At 33.7% G+C, this 23,020-nt stretch overlaps 2 protein-coding genes across 2 annotated transcripts; one reads left to right on the plus strand and one right to left on the minus strand.

The window, feature by feature from the left end:
• Positions 1-1,248: 1,248 nt before the first annotated feature.
• On the plus strand, positions 1,249-20,753 carry LOC108549081 (long-chain-fatty-acid--CoA ligase 1). The gene is made up of 8 exons (XM_017902315.1): positions 1,249-1,588; positions 2,138-2,261; positions 5,565-5,901; positions 8,389-8,857; positions 13,549-13,839; positions 18,552-18,773; positions 19,496-19,813; positions 20,355-20,753. Exons 1-8 carry the CDS (start codon positions 1,514-1,516, stop codon positions 20,490-20,492), a joined length of 1,974 nt encoding a protein of 657 aa, XP_017757804.1. The 5' UTR covers positions 1,249-1,513; the 3' UTR covers positions 20,493-20,753.
• Vti1a (Vesicle transport through interaction with t-SNAREs 1a) lies at positions 18,698-22,692 on the minus strand. Its single transcript, XM_017902316.1, has 5 exons — positions 22,584-22,692; positions 22,393-22,451; positions 21,788-22,135; positions 21,430-21,664; positions 18,698-18,771 (listed from the first exon to the last, which is right to left on the minus strand). Exons 1-4 carry the CDS (start codon positions 22,675-22,677, stop codon positions 21,506-21,508), a joined length of 660 nt encoding a protein of 219 aa, XP_017757805.1. The 5' UTR covers positions 22,678-22,692; the 3' UTR covers positions 18,698-18,771; positions 21,430-21,505.
• Between the last annotated feature and the right edge of the window lie 328 nt (positions 22,693-23,020).

Raw genomic sequence — 23,020 nt, forward strand, 5'->3', positions numbered from 1 at the left:
TTATTCTTCAATAGATTTTGATCCCTACATTTAAGTAAAATTATTAGCTCACCACGATATTAGTCGAAAATGTCAATACAATTAAAAATTTTATAGGTAAATAGTAATAATAATAGTTTATAATATTGTAATTGTAATATTCTGTGACAAATTATCGAAGATAGCCTGAACACTAGATTCATCATGTAGATCTTCATTAAAAATCCCAAAAAGCATTTGTATTATAATAAGGTAATGAAAATTGTATAAGAAATAGCAGAAAAAGAGAGAAAGAGAGAGAGAGAGAGGAGAATGGCAGAATGAGAGACGATAGAATTTAAATAAATTAAGAGGAATATTATTATTACAACTTATCCTTCAAAAGGTTTTGTCATTAGTTGTCAATTAGGTTTCATCACGATATTAGTCGAAAATGTCAATACAATTAAAAATTTTATGAGTAAATAAATGAAACCTCCAATAGGTAGATAAATTAAACCTATTGGAGGATAAATTAAGAAGAAATTATAAGTGGAAGTTAATTGACCTGTGATCTCTGCATTTTTATTTTCTAAAATGAAAAGTATTCTTAAACGATATTTGCAACAAATTTCTGTCCACATTAAAAAATCCGGTTAAGAACATAGTAAAATATCTAATTATCTAAATTTGATTCTTCCTACAAGTATTTATGTAATTCGTTTAAGAAACGTTACGAGCATTTCTAGCAGCAAATGAAACTGTCTCACTGTACTATACTAAAAATGATAGATAAAGACCAAGGAAACCTCATCGAAACATTCGTATCTACTAGATACTCGTGACGAAACGAACTCTGCAACATTACAGTCTTAATATACACTTAACCTATTACATTGCAACATAGTGTTTACTATCAGCCTTAATCCCTACGTAATCCGCAACGGAAGACCTCTCAGGAGACAGAGACCCCGGAACGACGGAAGTCGACATTGAACGCTCAGCCAACGTAAACTTTCCCTAAATCACGATCACTGACTGGAACGACGGCATTAATCGCGATCATAACGATAGCCCAAGTGTTGATCCAGGAAGCGGCTGTCGTCGGCTGGCGAAAGTGCCTGTAACGAGCGCTTTCAAGCAGTTCGTTCTACGTCAAAGTCCGATGGATGATCGATTTTTTCACGTCTGGCGATCATCCAACAAGTTCGGTGGCTGTCGAGGACGACGCTCGCTCCACCAGCGGGCCACTATATTTAAATATAGTCGAAGATCGTCGTAGAGAGATTGGACGAGCGGCTAGTCTTATGTGCGAGCTACTGATAGCAGCCGCTCCTCTCGGTGGAGCAGCAGCAGTAGCGCTTCTGACAAGCAAAGTGATCGAGAGGTGAGCTCCGGCGAACGAATAGGTGGTGTAGATCCCGTGGCCGTCCGGGCCCCGTCTCGAGTGACCGTGTATCCCGGGCAAAATCTTCAGCTGAAGGGACCTACGTCAGCCCGTGGCCGTTCGTGCTAACGGGCCTCCTCTGTGCAACGTTCGTCTAGCATCCGAGACATGACGTCCAGTTGCTTCTCCCCTCCGCCTCTTCGACCACCGATCGACCTCAACGATCAGTCCGACACAGTCAAGGTGGAGTGTGTCCTCTTGGTCCTCCATTAATCAGTGTTTCCCGTTCGAGTCGTAGCTATCATCCTTGAATGAAAATATTCCAAGGACCATCGGATGGGATGCCGGGTGCCCTAGAAAATATTTGGACTGTAGACCCGATAGAAGACGGTTCCCCGTGATTTCACGTCGTTAGCTACCCGCGCCAAGCCTCGGAACGAACGATCTGACGAAATCCACGGGCCAGTCTGCCTGCTTCCGAAGGCTCGCTGGTGTGTGGGTGGGCAGACTCGTTGCACAAGCGACTTGGCCGAGTCGGGTCGTCGCGTGACTGCGCGGAAGAAGCACCGGGGACATGTCCGCGACGTGGTCGCTATCTCTTCCAGCAGATTCGCGACCTGGACGCGAGGGTAGCAATTGCTCCGAGTTCGGTGGATCGGGTCCACGCGCTAATGCAATGTCCCAGTCGCGCACACCGCGCTCTCTATACTTAGATTTGCACTTGGCATTCCATTACGTAACGGAGACAGGCATACGTCGGATTTCACGTGTGCAAACGTGTGTGTTTTGCAGGGTACCGACCTGATCAGAGTGTCGAGGTTTTATAAGGACAGCAAGGAGGGGAAGTTCGTGAGCTTCGTGCATGAGGACACGAGGACCCTGTACGACGGCTTCCGCAAAGGCGCCAAGGAGTCCAGTAAGTCCGATTCCTCTGCTCGGCCAGGCTGCTCGCAGAAACACGTTCGAGAGCGTCCGTGTCTCGAGTTCGTGTTTTAAATAAACGAGAGCTGACCAGCATAATGCACCGCTTGGCAAGTGGCTACCTGGTCACGTTCGAATGACAAACGCGTCTCAGTGAACGCTGCTGGGTAATGAGCACCTCGACTGTTTCCTTTTCATTCGTGTCGATTCATCTCGCGATTCAGCCGAGCCGAGTATCATCGTGCTGTTATTTCATTCGCGAAGCGGATTTGTATTTTTAACCCGCGATGTAGCCCACGCGGGACACCTGTCGTACCCTTAGGAACGATGGAGTCGTAGCGCTGGTTAGGGTTGATTACGACCACGCGTTGGGGTCCTCGTTACAGTAGTGAATCCGGATGTTCAATGGGGAAACGAATGGGAATGGTCGTTGTTTACGTTATCGTGTCAATTTTGTGTTGTATATACAAATTGTAGGTAAATGTTAGTATGGATAGGATGTTAGTGTAAATTAGGTTCTCAAGTGGCTACATTTGTTGACAATTAGTATGGGGTTCAAGTTAGTACTTGGAAACAATGAAAGTGAAAGGACTTGGAGGAAATTAGGAGAAATTAGTGGTCTAACTATTCTAATTGCTTGTAATTAGTATAAGATTTATATTTCTATAGATTTTATTTTTTTTTGTCTATATATGTAAATCAAGTTTGTAGTAAAATGTCAATTGCTAAGATAATTCATTCATGATTGTATAAGGATTCATAATGCTAGGTACATTCCTAATTTAAAAAATTTTGTAATAAATTTTGTGATTGTTATTTTCAAAGTCAGTTATAAATATTGTGTAAAAAATAATTTTTTTTTTTTACATATTTACATTTAACAAAATGTCTTGAAACGTCATAGAGGCACAGGTGTAATTAGTTTCCTAGAATATTTTGATATTTTTCTGAATATTTTAGAAATTCTACACAATAAATATCCAAAATATTTTTACTTTTCAATTTTTAATTCTCTTATTTAATATATGAATCGTGGAAAATTAAATTTTCCTGAAAAACTGTGGCACAAAATACAATTTTTAGACAACGAAATTTATTTTACGTTGTTATATTAATTTCATGGGTGTAGAATAATTCTTGAAATAATATTATGCGATTCAAAATGTGAAATATGGTACGCATCAGAAAATTCGTTTTAGCTAAATAATTATGACTCATTTCCGGTTATTTATAGTTTGTTAAATAAAAGGCAGCGTAATGAAATAAATTACGTAGAATTCGTATTTAAAATTTCATTAGACAATTTATAAATAGAATTTATTTGAAGTTTGGCAATCTTTTTATGTTGCAGCGTTTCGATTCGTTTATTTCTTTTGGAAATCAAAGATTTCTTGACTTTTGTCTTGGATTTATAACTACGAAAAATATACAACACCTTTTAATGGGATTTATTAATAAATTATTATCTTTGTCTTCTAGAATCGTGCACTAGTTTTAAGATATATTTTCAAAAATATCACTGTTGTTACATAGTCCAAAAATATATCGACTCGCGAAGCTTATTTTAGGTAAAAATAAATATAAACTTGTTTAATGTAAACATTTATTTATATTTAATTAAATATTTATATCTTGCAATTGTATTATAGAATTAATCAAATTGTTTAATTTAGAAAGAAACGTATATTAAAAATATTATGTTAATATAAATTACTATAAAAATTGACAATTTTTATTGCAAAATAAATAGAATATAGAATATAATTATACATCAAGTTCAAAATTTAAGTTTGGCAATTATTCTAAGAGCAATTATTAAGATTTATTATTGATTCGAGTCATTGCAATAAACCAATATTTATTTATAATTTCTGTATAGCAAGTGTTACTTACTGAATTACAAATTACGCAAAAATAATTTATAATATTTATAAAATTCATTATAACTTTGACTCGTATATTTAATTATTTCCATTATATTGTTTTACTATTTTCATTCGTCACTTTTATTATCATTATTTGTACACATAATATTGAGATGTAAATTGTGTTTGCTAACAGTTTAGTGTTAATAGTCAAACAAATTACATTGACATATAATTACCCAGGTGATAAACATGTTTCAATCACGACAATGCACATATCATTCTCATCAATTCTCTTCTTTCATTGCATCGAGACTGTACTCGGCTTCCTCGGTTGTCTCCTCCATCATTTATCGTTAACGTGAGAGTTGGCTACAATTAAGATCTCTAGATTAGCTCGTAGCATGAGACACGAGACTTTCGTGACACGCTTAAAGATATGTATACGATTCCTTTACTACTTTAGTCTTAATGTCGTTAGAAAATCGTTCAGTGGACAAAGGTGTTGTTACTTACGTGAGAGAATAGCAAATTATTATTTAGTAAACACAAATATATCGAGAAAAATTGAAAAATTTGTCGAAAGATCAATACAAAAAGTGGATAAAAATTATAACACAATGGAAGAATATAAAAGAAAGAACAAGTACAACAACAATTAAAATATATAACAAAAGAGGGTTTATAGGATACAAAAGTATGTACATACATAGTTATTATACGTTTACATAAAATTTATATAAAATAGATTTAATTGTTGATGTATATATTTTCTGTAAATGTATTAACTAATTTATTTATTCTATCATACTAACAATTTTTTATTTTTTCTCTCTTTATTTCTCAAAATTCGTTTAGTTTTTAATAAAAAGTTTAAAAAACTTATAATTAACTTGATATCATATTTTTGATAATATTTAGAAATATATTTCTAAATATTTAAATTAATTTATTAAATTTTGTATGATTATATCAGCAATTAATTTAATTATAAAACTTATTTAATTATAATTTAATTATAATTTATAATTTATAATTTAATTAATAAAACATAAATTTTCAGCTATTCATCTAGAACAAAAGTCTAACAAATTAGTAGTATAATTAAACATAAAAATATTTTAATAAAATACAAATTTTAATTAAATCTAATAAATTTAGATAAAATTAAAATTGTAATAAAACTTCCAAATGCAATAAAAATCTTTGGCAAAGTTACCAAATCGATAATAAACAAAAGCCTACAGGATTCCATATCTTCGTGTAAACAATCTAACATTCAATATTCCTACTGCTATTATTTATTTACCAAATACAGAAAACACGTGAACACCCATTTGGTTATTACTAATTAAACAGAATTGCCAAATTGGTCAGGAAACTTCATCGTCTGATCTATCTGTTACTCGTTGGCTGGTCTTCTTGTCACGCAGACAACGGCCCCTGTCTTGGCTGGCGGGATGGACCAAACAAACCATACCAGTGGCTACATTACAACGAGACCCTGCTCAGGGCGAAGAATTTCGGCTCTGGCCTAGTGTCTCTGGGGCTGGTGCCAGGATCAAATACACTCGTGGGTCTGTACAGTCAAAATTGCCCGGAATGGATCCTCACCGAACAGGCTTGCTATACGTACTCCTTGGCTGTTGTGCCCTTATACGACACACTGGGCCCTGATGCCTGTGCCTTTATCATTAACCAGGCTGAGATCAGCCTGGTTGTCTGTGAAAATGACAAGAAGTGCAACTTGCTGCTCGATAAAGCACCAAGGTACGTAAAATTCACTATGGACAGTGTATAAAGAGAATTATGCAATAGTTTCTTCTAATCTGAAATGTTTCATTTATTATTATTTTTAATAGGCAAAATTGTTTTAGTATTGTCTGTCTCTTTTAGTAAGTCAGAGAAATATTGAGTGTAAAATATAAAATAAGATTACAATGTAAAAAGAGAATTATGCGATTATTTCTTTTAGTCTGAAATATTTAATTTGTTATTATTTTTAATTAATACAAAATTGTTTTAGTTTTGCCTCGAAATAAATTTGTGGAAAAGGTGTTTGTAGAATTTTAATTGGAAAGAATTCTTGGAGGCAGGAAATGATGTTTTAGGTAGTTTTTGATGGGTTTCCTAGTTGTTCATGGGTTTAGGAATATTGTGAATTTTGACAAAGTCTGAGAAACATTGAATATAAAATATAAAATAAGATTACAATATGAAAAGAGAATTATGCAATTGTTTCTTCTAATCTGAAATATTTAATTTAATACTTTTAATAAACAAAATTGTTTTAGTATTATTTTGAAATAAATTTTCGAAAAAAGTGTTCGTAGAATTTTAATTGAATAGGAATCCTTGGAGTCAAGAGATGATGTGTTGGGTAGTTTTGAATGGGTTTCCTACATAGTTGTTCGTGGGTTTAGTAATATTGTGAATTTTAACAAAGTTTGAGAGACATCTATGAAGAGTTTATAAAATGAAATCCACTTTTAAGTAAACATAGATTACATAGAGTATTTAACCATAGATGTACGAAAATTAAGATTTGACACTTCGTGTAAACGTACCATAAAGTTCAACAGTTAAAAAAGGAATTATTAATACACTTTACTAGTTTCCATAGTTTATTGTAATTATTTTTGTTTAAATATCTTTGAATATTATTATATTATTTTGTTATAGTAGAAATAGCATTGCAATTCAAACAAAAAATGACGAAGTTAACTTGTTTTACATTTAAAAATAGTCTAAAGGAAGACAATCGTCTAATGAGGCTTCGACCAAACAGTGATACAAATCACGATTTTGAACACTGATACTTGGTATGTTGCAGTGGCATTATGCCATGAATGAATATATAAACGCTTTTTCCACAACATCGACGCGGACACGATTTACAAATCTCGCGCGGTATTGGAGACAAATTTAAACATTTCCGTGCAATGTCCTGAAACATTTGGCACGGCAAAGTAACGTGACTTTTTATTGCAAACTCACCTTAATGTAGAGTAATGCGGTTTATAAGAAATAACTATATTAAAACTAGTTATACTTATATTCTATATATTACAGTATACACATATATATATATATATTAAAACTAGTTATACAGAATCCGTATACCATAATCTCGTAAATAATTTTTATTGTTTATTTTTATTGCGATGTGAGTAATTATAAAATTACACAATGTTGCCATTATCTTCGCTCTATTTACACGGATTAACTCGCAGTATCGAGATATCGAGAGTTGAATCACGTCATCGAACTATTGGTCATGTGACGAGTAGATTCAAGCCTGGATTGGGTTAGGTTTGGGCTCCTTATTCCTCCGTGAGGATGACGTAGAGGTTATGTTAGGTTAGGTACCGTTTGGAGAAGTAAAGATCCCCACTCCAGGCTTAAATCTCTTCGTCACATGGCCAAAAGTTCACGATGTCACGATTCAACACCCATTCTCCCAAGAAGCTTTCCAAAAAGTTTTTGAAGACATAAAACCACGTGATATATATTTAAGATCATAGTTGTAGAGATCGACTAGAATAATATTGCGATACTTAATTGATCAAAAATAAGCTTTATAAATAGAATAATAATAATTAAGGTAATACAATAATAACTATGCAACACACTAACAATTTTCTTCCAACTGACTTTAAGACTTCTGATTTAAAAACTGACTTTAAACTGACTCGCTCGTATCTTTGCACCCTTATTTAACTTTGCACCCTGTTTTTTTTCATACCCAGACACTCTTCCTCGATCATGCACCTCCCACGTGACCTCTGTGGGCCAAGTATAGTGCATTCGAGAAAAGAAGGCACAGCGTATTTACATCCTCATGGCTGATTAACTTCGTTGACAATCCCATGATCATAGACAGTGACCGAAAAGACAGTGATCGATGATCTTCGTCACCGTTTTCGACCAATATCGATCACAGCCTGTGATCAAAGAAATGTCAGCAGAATTAATCAGCTGTGAAGATGTAAACGCGCAGTGCCATCTTTTCTCGAACGCATAGTAGTTCAAATTCGTAAGAGACTCATTCATAAATTTTTACTCATTTCTCACACACGACTCTGTCATAAATATCCCTTACGATCGATCCTCTTGCACGCGGTCACTTTTGTCCTACGTCCCAAACACTCTTAATACTCCTTCAAGGCCGTTCTCGTTCCAATCCCACGTATATGACATCTGTTCTTCTTCCGAGCACGACGAACCCGACTAATCGCCTTTCATCTTCTCACCCAGATGCCTGAGAAAAATGGTGATAATAAAAGAGACGAGGCCAACGACGAACCAGAGGGCGAAGAACCGTGGCGTCGAGCTGTTCAAGTTCGAGGACGTGGAACGGATAGGCGCCCAGAAGAACTACCCGGAAGTGCCGCCCAAGTTGACCGACCTATGCACGATATGCTACACGTCGGGTACCACGGGGAACCCCAAGGGCGTGATGCTGACGCACCACAACGTGATGGCCGGAGTGAGCGCGGTCCTGATGCAGTTAGGCGAGCACAGGCCCTCGTACAAGGACACGATGATCAGCTTCTTGCCTCTGGCACACATGTTGGAACGTTGCTGCGAGAATGGCATGTACATGGTGGGCGGGTCCGTGGGCTTTTACAGCGGTGACATCAAAATGTTGCCCGAGGATATGAAAGCCTTGAGGCCTACTGTGATGCCAGCGGTTCCCAGGCTGTTGAATCGGATGTACGACAAGGTGAGACAATTACAAACTTCGCCGATTTCTTTCCAACTTCGTGTACCAGTCAGCATCTGGTAAATACGTCGAGAATCCATTGTTTACAGTTTGACAGTTAGGTTTCTTGGAGATCTGGGTAGATGTCGCTGCTGAGTACTCGTTGGACACTAGGTGGGGTTTGCTTATTTTCGAAGCGACGATTTGAAGGATGAGTGGGCTGTTTCAAAGTAGTTTAAAATGATCATTACCATTACTCGTCACTGATCACATAATCTCAGTATCATCTTAGCATCGCAAATAAACTGCACCCGAAGCCTCGCTAAAGTAGCAGTCATCGATTTCAAAGGCATTTATCTAAACAAGATGGACGTTTCACTTTATGTGGACGTATTTAGGAAATTTCGTGTTTACCATTTCAGAGGCAGTGGCGGCTGCTCAAGTGATATTCTTGGCGATCAAAGTTACCGGAGTATCGGAAGACGAGATATTTTCGAGTGCTCTCATCGAGGTGCAAGGACAGTCGGGCGTTGAACAAACTCGTAGGGAATCGCGTTCCACGGAAGTCACGGAATTCGCTAGCGATTTTGTTTTCGAACGAGCGACCATCCATCGAGTGATATTTTTACACTCAACGAACCGTCAAAGTGCAAGGGTGCACGCTAAGTAATTTATTCCGGACAATTTATCGGACCGACGGTCGTGAAATGCTTAATGAATCGCCGTTGGTGTGCCAGAAATAATTTGACGAATTTGCGGGTCGCGTCAGGCACATTCGAGTTTGATGGACAGTTGCATTAGCGAAATTGTCCAGACGCGAGATTGCTTCGTAAATGTCTTCTATAAACGCCCTCATGGCCGAAATAATAAACCTCATTTCCCCCACCCTTTGCAGATCAATGGACTATTTGCTCGTTCCGTGTCGTGAAATTATTCGCAGCTGAAAAGGTTACATTGGAATATTTAATGAGAGAAAATTGAGAGGTTAGGTTTGTAATTCGCGAAGTTCTTGGCTTATTTCGTATTTATTCGCTGGGTCAAGATGGTTGCTGATCTTCCTTTCGTTACCATTTCTGAAGCAATGGAGGATCAACGTATTGAACACAACGAGGAAATTATTTTTAGGTTAAATGGGTAAAGGTTTCATTGAAATATTTGTTGAGAGAAAATTAAACTTAAGGTTAAATTTATAATTCGCGAAGTTCTTGGTTCATTTCGTATTTATTCGCTGGGTCAAGATGGCTGCCGATCTTCCTTTCGTTACCATTTTTGAAACAATGAATGATCAACGTATTGAACGTAACGAGCAAATTATTTTTAGGTTAAGTGGAAAGATTTCATTGAAATATTTGATTAGAGGAAGTAATACTTGTGGTTAATTCATTGATAAAACATTTTCGTCTTATTTTCTATCCATCTTGTTGAGACAGGATGGTTAACCATTTCTCTTCTGATATTTTTGAAAAAGCAAATAATTTGTGTATTTGATGTCTTAAGAAAGAATTATTTCCAATACGCGTGGAAGAATTATGCTAGGATATTTAATGACAGGAGGTGATATTGATTATTATTACTAGTTGGTCAAGCTTAAATTTAAACATGCTTAACGATAATTTTATTTGCTTTGGCTGCTTAAGGTGACCCACAAAATGTATTAAATTCGGAGAAATAGGAATTGATTTGATTTATGTTGTGTTTGGAGATACACCAGCGCTGCGTGGACATTTCTTGAACTTCTGATGGCCACTCGTGGGAGGTTAGGAAGTAGTAAATCACGTATACGCTTCGTATTCCTTAACATAAATAACTTTTCAGTTATCTATGAATATTTGACACTTTATGATGTCACTTCGACGTCGACGCTTCCAGATTTATAGAATATAAGTTATCGATAGGTTTGGGAAGCTTACGAGAAACATAATATAATTTATGAAGTCGTATATTTAATATATTACTTATTATTCAGATTTATTTATTGAATATTTAACTAAAGTTATATTCTATGAAATATTCTGTTAAATTATAAATAAATTATAAACAATTCTACTATATAAACTAATTCTTTAATAAATTATAGAATAGATTTTATAAAAAATATATTCTACAAAATATAAATTGTATATTTCTACAATTTCTATTTTTACATTCTCAACAAAAATAGAAATAGGCAAATATTTCATATTAATCCAAAAAACCACATGTACATCACTCACACTTCTCTCTTCGATGATTCACGGATATTTCGAATTCCAAGCAAGATTTATTATCCTCACAATCAGTCACCTTCAAAGACTGAAAGTCTCTTTAAACACAAGTTACCTCAGAATTGTGTAACGATAATAAAAATCTACTTATCTTGTCACGTTGTTAATATATAATACTAGCACTGTCTGTAATAAATGAATGTAACAGATGAACATATGTCTAGTAATCCAATAGTAATCGGCTAAAGTGTCTGACAGTGATATTCTTCTTTAAAGGTTTTTACATTTTCAGAACGAAAATGTTTTCTTGGTAGTAAATCGACACGTCAAGTACACACGTCAGATTTATTAAGGTTAGCGTTACGAAATATATTTCGAGACTGTACTGGCAAATGCAAATCGTGGGTGACAGGCATAGCGCAACGAAACAGGTGGAGGCGATCTCACCACCCAACTTGACCCTGAGATCTCGAATGAATGGAATTTGCGAGTTCTGTCATGATAAATCCACGTATTAAATGCGACCCTAACGCATTTGTTTCGCAAATTTACGGTTCCTTTAACTTTAATAATCCGTGGAAAGAATCCGAAAAAATAAAAATTAAAATTAAATTTTAATTTTAATTTTAAAGCGTGGTAGTTGAGATATAACTATTTGTAGTATATACTATATAAATATAATATTATAGGAAATATATATTAAAAGTCACATTAAATTCTATAATATTATAAACATTATGTTTCTCGTAACAAAAATAATAGAAAAATTGTAATATAGATATTAAACAATACTTAAAATAGTTACGGTATATAACCAGTGACTTTTATGGTTTTTACAGTGGTTTTTATAGTAGTCGCCATGAAAAATTATTTTTCTTAATTTCCTAAGAGCAGTGAAATTTATTTCGAATTTTCCATTTTATTAAATTTCATTATTAAATTTAGCGGAGGAAACAGAATTCTCAGAACCTTAAATAACTTGAAAAATATATTTTTTTAAAAAGTCAATTTACGAAAATAAATAAAATTTAAAATTGCGACGAAAATAGTACGAATCGTAATAATAGTACGATAGTATCGAAATTGGAAAGATTACGTAAATAAATAGATATTAAATTTAATTAAAAATGATTTGAATATTAAATTCAACAAAAGCATATTGAACTTTGAATAAAATTTGATAGGATATGAAGAAATGGTAGATTAAATGGCTTAGAATTAGCCAAACACAGTACCTAAAATAGCAATATTGTCTATTAACATAGATTTATGCAAGGCATTACAAGCAACGACGTTTCGTTATTATTTAACGACGGAATTTTGAAGTCTGATGCAAGGATTACTGCTTTTGATACGCGAAATCCCTGCAAAAACACGTGACTCTATTCTGTTCTTGAATTCGCAACACGTAAACATATCCGCAAAAATAGCCTGGTGGCATGATTTTATTTAGAGCCGTAAATGAATGCAACACCTGAGAATCCACCAGCCACCAAACATTCAATATGTTCGTCTAATTCTAAAAAAAGACCACGATATTTACCTGAAAACCACATTCACCGTCTAACATTTCCCTCGAGACCTTTTCATATTGCTGATCGTCATTCCGAGGTTCAACCAATCGAAATAAAGACACCGTGGCCGATTAAAAATCGCATCAAAGAATTTCGACCAGCATACATCAAAATCTAAATAAAACGAACCATAAATCTCGCGCTTCGCTAAACCGTCAAACTCCTCAAACAAGCAACTCCCAAGTATCCAGATCGCATAACTCACCGGTGTCAGTAAACAGCTTTTCCTCGTGGAAATCGCCCATTCACGCGTGGTTCAGATTCAGGAATAAATCACTCGGAAATAGATCTCAAACGAGCCGTGAAACTATACAAGTTAGAAATCGAATTTTCCTCGCGATCAAAATCCAATTTACGATCGTAAGGAGTGCAAGAGCAGTCGATCTTCGACTCGAGAGCTCGCGAATCTCTGACATCCTGAGTCAAATGAGTCAAATTGAGTAAAAAATTCCACAAATTTTTTTACGATCACAGGATCATGATCACTTGGTTTCTTACTGGATCTCATGACACGTTGCTTATGAACATCGAATTAACGATATAGTGATGACAGTTCAATTTGCAAAGATACAGCTTAACCTCTAAAGGTTAGGCTACTCCAGACCCTTTCACATAGGTGAAAGAATGCATTCAAATAGGCAAGGAAATAATTGCAAATAATTGCAAAGAATAATTATTAATTGTATATCACGTGTAGTAACATGTCAATATACGGTTCCTAACATTCCGTCCACCATTTTGACTATCATCAACTCCACTTGCATCTTCAATTAAGATTTCTTCCTGTGAAATCGCTACCTGCGAATTGTTCGCTCGAACAAGTTAGCATTCGTGTCCCAAATTTGTCAGGACTCCTCGTGAACGCAGTTCAGCTGGTTCGTTTCATCAGCCATGTTAAATATAGCAGGTATAGTGACCAATCGGTACTTTGCAGGTCCAAACGGAACTTGGTAGCTCGTGCATGAAGAAGATGGTGTTCAGCTTGGGCATGCGGGCGAAGGAGGCGGAGCTGAAGAAAGGAATCATCAGGAACAACAGCGTGTGGGACAAGCTGGCCTTCGGGAAGATCAAGGAGTCGACGGGAGGGAGGCTGAGGCTGATGCTCGTTGGCTCTGCACCGTTGGCAGGAAACGTGCTCACCTTCACCAGATGCGCCCTCGGCTGCTTGGTCGTCGAGGGGTACGGACAGACCGAGTGTGGTGCACCGATCACTCTCACTGTTCAGGTTGGAATGAATGATAAGACGATTCATATATGCGTATATATAACGGGTGTCCAAAAATTCACGTAATTTTGATAGAAAACGCAGTTTAATTTTTAAATTGTAAATATTAGGCTGTTAAACATTAAGTTGTTAAATATTAAATTTTAAATATTAAGTTGTAAATATTTACAAAAATTGTAAATATTGCTTAACAATGAAGACACGTTGTTCTTTCACGTAGCGCGCCATTTTTTATAACCTTGAACTGTCAGCTGTCACGCTGTTTATTTTTCTATCATTGGCAATACTGTACCGCGCAAATGGCGTGAAATTTAAATCTTGCGTGAATTTTGGGCATCCTATATTTTTACATACAGGGTAATTCGTTCGATTGTGGACTCAAAGGTAGATCTATTCAGAAATCCTTAATACTTGAAATTTTATAACTGACTTATATACGCAAACAGATGTCGCTAGATATGTACATTCGTTAGATTAGTGTGTAAGTACATAGGACGAACTTTAATGGTGTTTAGGTGGCGGTAATAACTCCGAGTCCATTGGCGAACAAATTACCCTACATATACCTTTGAGTGTGTATATATCACGTTCATAATTATTAATTCATAAATATATATAAATTAAAATTTTTAGAAATTGTGACATGTGGCATTTTTCCGTACAATCACAGAGTTGTATGAACATATTTCACTCGTGAAACGTAGCAAATCGAATACTTTCGTGTATGAGAATATGTATAATCTGCTAATTAGTTTTACCTAATTAGCACATGAGTTAATTAATCACCTATACGAGAGTAATGTGGACGTTCCCAGTACAATGTTTTTGTAACGGTACTGTTTCGAATTCTCTGGAGAGAGGATTACTCTGTACATTGAACTCTCAGGTTGTTTGTTGATGGTAACTGGTGGAGGAAAATGGTGATGGTATACTGTTGAAGAAATAGAGGGCTCTTGATGAGTGATGCATTTTAACGAGCATGAACATACTATACTGATATATTTTTGGTAGAGAATGAATAATTAATAATATTTATGGTAATTATATTTTCATTTTATTTTGAATTAAATCATATTTCTGAATCAATTAAACAAAGCTGATTTTCATAGTTTTTTTTAAATCTTAAACAAATTTTGAAAGCAGTTTATCTTTTAAGCATAATTTTTAACTATAATTCATTAGGTAAATAATAGTACACACGCTAACATTGGAGTGTTTACAGTGTATCTGTGATAAGGTTAAACAGTTGGTTAAATTATGAGTTATTTTTAATCAGATAATTATTCTATTCTATTCCATCTTATTATTTTTTATTATTTTTATTATTATTTATTTTTTGGATTCTCCACTGTATTTAATTTTTATTTCATTATACATATGATAAGATATCAATAGCTTGATGTCATTCTCGAAAACAAAAATGTTTGTTTAAAAGATGGGTATTATTTATTTGGTCGACAATGATAGAATGCATAATAATACAAATTTAGAAAATGTTTTCGTAATAAAAATAGTTGTCTATGGTTTGGTTTCACGTAAGAAGGTTATTTTAATCGGAATATTTATGTTTAATATTTGTCGAAACTTTGACTTTGAATTCGAAGTGGATTCTAGAAATAGCATCACAAATGCTGTTGACAACTTTCACATGCAGATACTCCAAAAAATGTTATTTCTCACGTTTAATAACACTATGATTTTTTAACACCAAAGTCAGCTTTTTGCATATCTTAAATTATCCTTCTTTCATAATATAAAAATATAAAATTTCACAGAGAATCTACATCATTTTCTTTTTTAATAAATTTTAAATCATCCATATGTTTTTCTTTTTTTTAAAATAATTAATATTAAATTAATATTATTCAATACAAATTTAACATTATTTCACATTACAAATACTATTTATGACCCTTGTAGTACTAACTGGTTGGCATTTTCTAACTGCCATAGATGGCAGTTTGTCTGTGCATGGTACCATTGCATTCAAATTACCTATTTTACCATTAATTAAAATAGCTTTTAACTTTATTCTTTATAATTAATATTATAAATATAACCTATAGCATCTATTACGACAATATTTAGGAAACATATTTAATAACCTGCAAATTCAACGTCCTCCTAGGACTCGAGATTGCACGTAGCCAAAGGTATCAACGTTGATTTCAAGCCATTGAGTTACGTTCAAGTACGCTTGTCGTTTAACCGTGTCTTACACAAGTAATGTTATATAGCGTATGGAATGCAAAGAGAGGAATAAGCGTGGTGTATGTTAACAGACGTCTTAGCTCGAAGCAAATACATAGTCGCGTCTCTCCGTCGAAAGAGCCGGTCAATAAACGCTCCGTAAATAAATCGCTCGTGCACCCGTTGAGCTTAAATCGCGGGTTATAGTCTTTAGTGGGCTACAAAAACAAGTCGTTACTTAAAAAAAAAATAAATTATCCGAAAATTATTACCGAGTTACAATATACGCTTATTATTTACACCTAAGATTCTTGCAATGTTTAGTTTGCTGCAAATACATGGCAATTTCAGTTTGATTGAAAAGAATTATCGAAAATGTCAAAAGCCTTTGAGTTATTTTATGAAAAATTACAATATCGTATTAGATATTCCATTATTGTTAGAAATTAAATGAAGTTAAATGGAAAGATGGAGTAATAAAATTTGAAAAATTAGTGCTAAAATGGAAAATTTGGTAAATTAGAATTTCCATTGAAATAATTTTGCGTAAAGCTGCAACCATAATTTTCAAAAATGATACACTGTTTGATAGATTAAATATAGTGTGTGAAATATTATCATAAATATATGGCAACATCTTTGCTTCTTTTAGATTCACTTTTCGGGGGTATTCTATAATAGCAGTGTTAGTGTAAAGCAATAAAAATTGTCAGCATTTTAATATTTACTCAAATTTGAAAAGAAACCTTTCAAGGCTAAGTTAATTGCAACAGTAAAATGTATTTCAACAATAACTTCTTTCCACAACATTCGGTACAGTAAAACTTAAAGTCTAAATTATTTTGGTGAATTTGTGATTTTAAATAGGAATTGTATTAGTCTTATGAGACTAATAAAAACAACTTATACAACTATGAATATAGAAAACTGACTATTATAAGAATGTTGTCAATCCAATATGACTTTAACTAGTAGCATAACAATCACTTAATACAAGCCATAGTAATTTTCATAAAATTTTAACAACTGTAAATTAGAATACATAGTTACTCAGAGTCCCCATAAGAAAATTGGCATAAATAATGAAGACTCTACTTTAAAAAGAAGACAGTACATAACATTAAACTCCAATAGGCAAATTTGTATGCTTCCAAATATTACAACATATTGGAATAACATAGTACCCATAAAAAGCTCAAGGACTGACTATAGAACTCCCTAAATAATTATACATTCTACATAATCTTTCCTAACCTTCCTAGAGAAAGGAATTATACTTATACCACTTTTCCTATGAGCTTTACATACAATCTGATTGAACGTTGAATAAATAATACATAATTCCATGAAAACAGTAACTAAAGCTACCTAACATCTTTTTTGAAACATCAATCAGCATAAGTGTCACGTGGGGAACAAAGTCTATTATTAATCCAGGCGATTCCCGGGAGGAACACACGAACAGAAACCGGTGAATCAGGAAACAATGATGAACACGCGATGAGATCATTCGATTTCGATCGAGTACTGACTAACGATCAAGTGACACGCATGCTAACTATTCTTGGCATATTTGCAGATGTCGATGTAGCTAGACGACACCAGCCATTATTTATATACGGGCGTAGATATATTCGTACCGGGCTGGTCGGCGAGAAAAATGTTGCAACCACGCGCCAAAGCACGTGGTGGCCCACGTCAGTTCTACAATCGCTTGTGTAAATATATACGCGTCTGCAACTACTGTGAAATGTTCCATCCTTCCGTGCTGAGTTGCCAATAGTTACGTTGATTCGTTTAATCTCAAATGTTGCATAGTCCTCCCGTATCTGGGGTACATGAGACGAATTATGCTCCAAATTTCATTCCTCGAGAGGATGTTGGAATTTACTTAAACATTTAGCATTCTGCTCCAATGTGCACAATGTCCAGTGATTTCAAGCAATAAGTAATTGCTCAGCTTACGGTGACAGGATGTTTCACTTATAATATGTCTTCACCAGATGTCGCGACTGATATACATCCTAATGACATCCTAATACGATGTTCGAATAGTGTGCTCGATGTTAGCTAGTCGATTTAAATGGGATATCGTGACCTGCAATTTTCAGTCGAATGAGTAATGTGAAAACAGAAATTGAAGTAAATCATTGAATTATACAAACGTTTCAAAGGTTGATGACTGAACAGATTAAATACCATACGAATGCGAATGTCTTCTAAACATTCCTCTAGTAAGCTTGAACTTGCATTTGAACAAAAATAACTTACCATTGGATACTTTCTTTCGTTACATTTTTACTTCCCTCATATTTATTCCGGGAATGATCTATTTATGTAACGCATGTTATATAACGACTTAACAATATTTCCAGCGAACATTTCGCGTAACTACGAGGCATTCACCTGGATGAATCCTCGGTTTAAAAGCGTAGAGCATTAAGCATAAGGATATTAGAAATGCATCTCGTATCTATGGTACTAGAGATCTAATATCTTATATTCTTGTATTAATTTTACAGGGTGATCCTGTACCGGAACACGTAGGGCCACCTGTCCCCTGTTGCTGCATTAAGTTGGTGGACGTTCCGGAAATGGAATATTATGCCAAGAAGAACCAAGGTGAAGTGTGCGTCAAAGGCACTAATGTGTTCGTGGGATACTTCAAGGATCCCGAAAGAACTGCACAAGTTATCGACGAATTCGGTTGGCATCATACCGGTGACGTTGGCATGTGGTTACCTGTAAGACAAAGAAATATCATTAAATATATTCTTCTAATATATTTGATATATTTTATTAAATATATTTAATAACTTATCGATACTTTATTTATTAAATATATTTACAAATAATATATTTTCTAATATATTTCATTTACAAGACGCCTACATTAACCTTTCCTTTTTTGAAATATCGGAGATATTAAACAATTCTTAAACTATCTTGTAAAATTTGTAATTATTGGAATTTTATATATACGTTTCTGATTTTTATTTCTAACATTACTGCTAGAAGTAAATGTTTTTCCATAAGCAGAACTGACTATTAACTCTATCATATCGATTGTTACTTCATTAAAAATTAAAAAATACATGTCTAATGAAATAAAAGTCCATATTTAATTTACGCAATTAAAATTAGTATGAAAATTTCTATGAATGCTACTATGAAAGAATTATTCGAGCTTAAGTTTACTTTTCTCCTAATTTAAGTAACATTGTTATAAAAGATATATGTATTTAAAATATCGCATCACTTTTCATTGGAGTCTTTTCTCCAAATAAACTTCTTTTTTTGAACAATATTTGACTTCACTTTGAAATAATTTAATTTAACCAATTTATTCTTCCTTTTCAACAATAAAGTTTCTACTATTGTCACAATATTCTGCTACTTAAATAGATATTTAGTCGATTAATACCAGCTAATGGAATCCATTTTTCTTTTCTTTCTTTTTTTACAGAATGGGACGCTTAAAATAATCGATCGAAGGAAACACACCTTCAAACTTTCGCAAGGAGAATATATAGTACCAGAGAAAATCGAGAATATTTATTTACGCAGTCAATATGTTCATCAAGTATTCCTCCACGGTGAATCCCTCAAGTCTTGCGTCGTAGGAATAGTAATACCAGATGTAGACGTTGTAAAATGTTGGGCAGTGGAGAACGGTGTACCAGGAACGCTAAGCGTATTATGTGCTAATCCGCAAGTCAAACAATTAATCATGGACGACATGCTTTCGTGGGGGAAAGAAGCTGGTCTCAAATCTTTTGAACAGGTAAGAAAAATTAAATCTACCGATAGTTTTACTGCGAAAAGCAATATTTCCTCGTTCACTTTCTCATTTCTTCATTTCTTTCCGTTTACGAGGAAAAATGAAGAAAAAATTTATTAAGGTAAATTAAAATATTTTTACGATGAAGATATTCATAATATTTAAATATAACTATGTGTCCTTTAAAAAAAAAAAAAAAATATTCTATAATTATTGTCTAAAAATTATTTCAATTTTTCTAATGGCAAAGAAAGAATTTACTTATATGATAGTATTTACAAAAAAATAATTATAAGGAGATACATTTTGTGTCTAAATATCTTCTGAAAAGATTCGATAATTTTTAATTTCTTATTGCAGATTAATTTGTTATTTAACTCATTATTGTTACTGATTAATAGATACATTTGAAACTGATAGATAAAAGCTTAACTAAAAAATGAAATAATTTGATTAATGATTAAATATTATAAATTATTAAATAATATTTATTTCTTTGTCTAAATTAAAAATCACATGCAACACTGTTATTTCTGTTGATAAGGTGAAAGATATTTATCTACATCCGGATCCGTTCTCCGTGCAAAATGGCCTCCTCACACCAACATTAAAAATGAAACGACCTCAGTTGAAAGAGTATTTCAAGCCACAGATAGAAGATCTTTATCGACATTTGGCCTGATCAGACTGAACATCAACTATGATTCTGTTTTCATTAGCATCAGGAACAACAACGCGAAGAAGGATCAGGACGCATTTGCGTCGCATTCACAAAGAAATCACTTCCACCATCGAATATCCGTTATCCCGCGATACTTTTATTATGTCCCTTCATAAGTACATAGCGACGCAAAAAAAAAAAAAAAAAGAAAAACAAAAGGAAAACACCGTTTAGGCTATTAAGGTAATCGATAACATTATAATAAAATGGATTATTATTAGGCGCGTCTCGTTTTCTCTTGACTATAATCATCCTTCGATACTTGTCACGTGTATTTACAGTCTTCTTCGTTTCCCTATCCTTGTATTTTGATACAGATTATTACCGCTTTTACGACTCACCTAACGGTACACTATAGATGTATATTTTTATCGATAACAATAACTAATTGAACTCTGAATTACGATTTAGTACAAAGTAAAGTATGTTAAAACTGTATATTATTCGTTTCCGTAAAATGCAATCGAGCACATGCGCGATATGGAAAACAAACTTGAGATTTACATAATAGATTGCAAAAACGGACGACTTGAAAAGTAGTAAAGTGATTCTAAATACTTTGAAACATTTTAATAAATTCTGCTTTTGAACAATGTTCACTGACAACACTGTTGGACAACGGAACTTTTTATAATTACTAATAATATATTACAACTTTTTTCTCACTGTTTGGCGGTATCCCGTCAAATTTAAGCGATTTTTATTGTGTAATAATACGAGATCTACCTTAATTGATAATGAAATTATGATTAAGATTAGTGAACACAAAATACTTAAATTATAATGATATTAAATACTTCAAACAAGTAAAAAGATTAATAAAAGGATATGGTATAACATTCCTTCAATGAATAACTTAAAATCCCCTAACAAACGTCGTATTCAATGATCATAATACCTGAAACTCAGTGAATATTAAATATAGCTTCTGAACCAATATCCCAACCAAAAAGGGTTCCTTTCTACTCTCATCTTTAACTTTTAGATTTAAAGCTATAGTACATGACAATGCAAGCAACAATTATAAGCGTTAATGCTACAACTGCTAAAATAATTCTTTGCTGAAGACTTCTAAAAATCATTCCTGAGAGTAAACGTGAACCACGACCCAGCTCTGCATCTGTTTCTCGTAACTGAAATAAGAAAAAGAAGTATATATTTAATGTCATTAGTGATATTAATACAATAGTAACAAAGGAATCCATTCACAAAGGTGTAGGAACTATTTATTATATGAAGTAAAACAAATGTCTTACTCTTGCTCTTCCTTTCTGAATTGTCTCTCTTTGCTCGTGCAGCTCCTTTAATACTTGAGAACCAATTTCTTCTGTTTCTAATACCATTCGATATCCATTTTGTAAACTTCTTCCTGAGCTATCTATTCGGTCTGAGGTATCTAACAATCGTTTTTTCTGATCCTCAGTGATATTATTCTCCCATGAATCTTCCCTGTTTATTTCAATACTTTCATCCTTTGATTTTTTGGCTGAATGAAATTCTTGTGTTAATCGTTTCAATTCTGCTCTATGACTTTCTACTCGACCGCGTAAGCGATCACGAGCTGTACCATTCACCCCACGAACCTCCAGTTCCATTTGCTCAAGCTATGAATAAAGATACAAATATAATGAGAACTCTTATAAACTTACAAAGTTACTTAATTTTAGTGCAAGAAAGGCATTAAAATAAACGATTTTTTCATTTTATTCGTTTTTACATTTATGAGAAGATAAAACTAGATGAAAAATCAATCCTAACCCCGAAACAAAAGATACAAATTTTTCGAAATTTCTTATAATTTGAAATTTTGATTTCTTAAAATTATGTTAAAGCAAAAGAGAAAACAGATGTTTCATTTTACCAGTTCTTGAGCCTCTTCAATCTGTCTGTCCACATCTTGAATGAATGCTCTTTTCTCACCTGTAAATTACGTCACGTGTATCGATTATTGTTGTTTAATAATGTCACAGAATAGATACTGTTCAGTTCAAAAATAATGATTTATGCTTTGTAATAAAAGAATTAGTATGATTCTGTTTTCCTTGTACTTACTGCCGTTTTGCTTTCTTATTCTACCAATTTTAGCGGTGATGTCAGCTGTCAAAACGGCGTATTGTTGCTCATAGTTGTCAATGAGTGACGCCATCTTAAACGGATTTCCATTGGAGACGAATAAGTAGAAGAGTAAATCTTCACTATATTCAGCAAGTGACTTATATCAGATACGTTCTGAAATCAGTTAAAAGAAAAAGTACCGATAGTTGCATTTTACAGCGATTCTTTAGATGAAAGAAAGATGGAAATATATTAACAATTACATCACAACCAATTGTATATCATATTCACTTTTTTGTTCAGTCTGAATATACAGACAGTCAAATAATTTTATAAATACTTTTCCCTATTATTTTACATTTGAAATATTTTTAACTAATCTAGAAAATTTGTAAATTACACAAATCTTTAAATATCTAATGATAACTTCATTA

This window comes from Eufriesea mexicana, unplaced genomic scaffold (genome assembly GCF_001483705.2).
Source record: "Eufriesea mexicana isolate 0111107269 unplaced genomic scaffold, ASM148370v2 scaffold1801, whole genome shotgun sequence".
In the NCBI taxonomy this organism is placed as follows: Eukaryota; Metazoa; Arthropoda; class Insecta; order Hymenoptera; family Apidae; genus Eufriesea; species Eufriesea mexicana.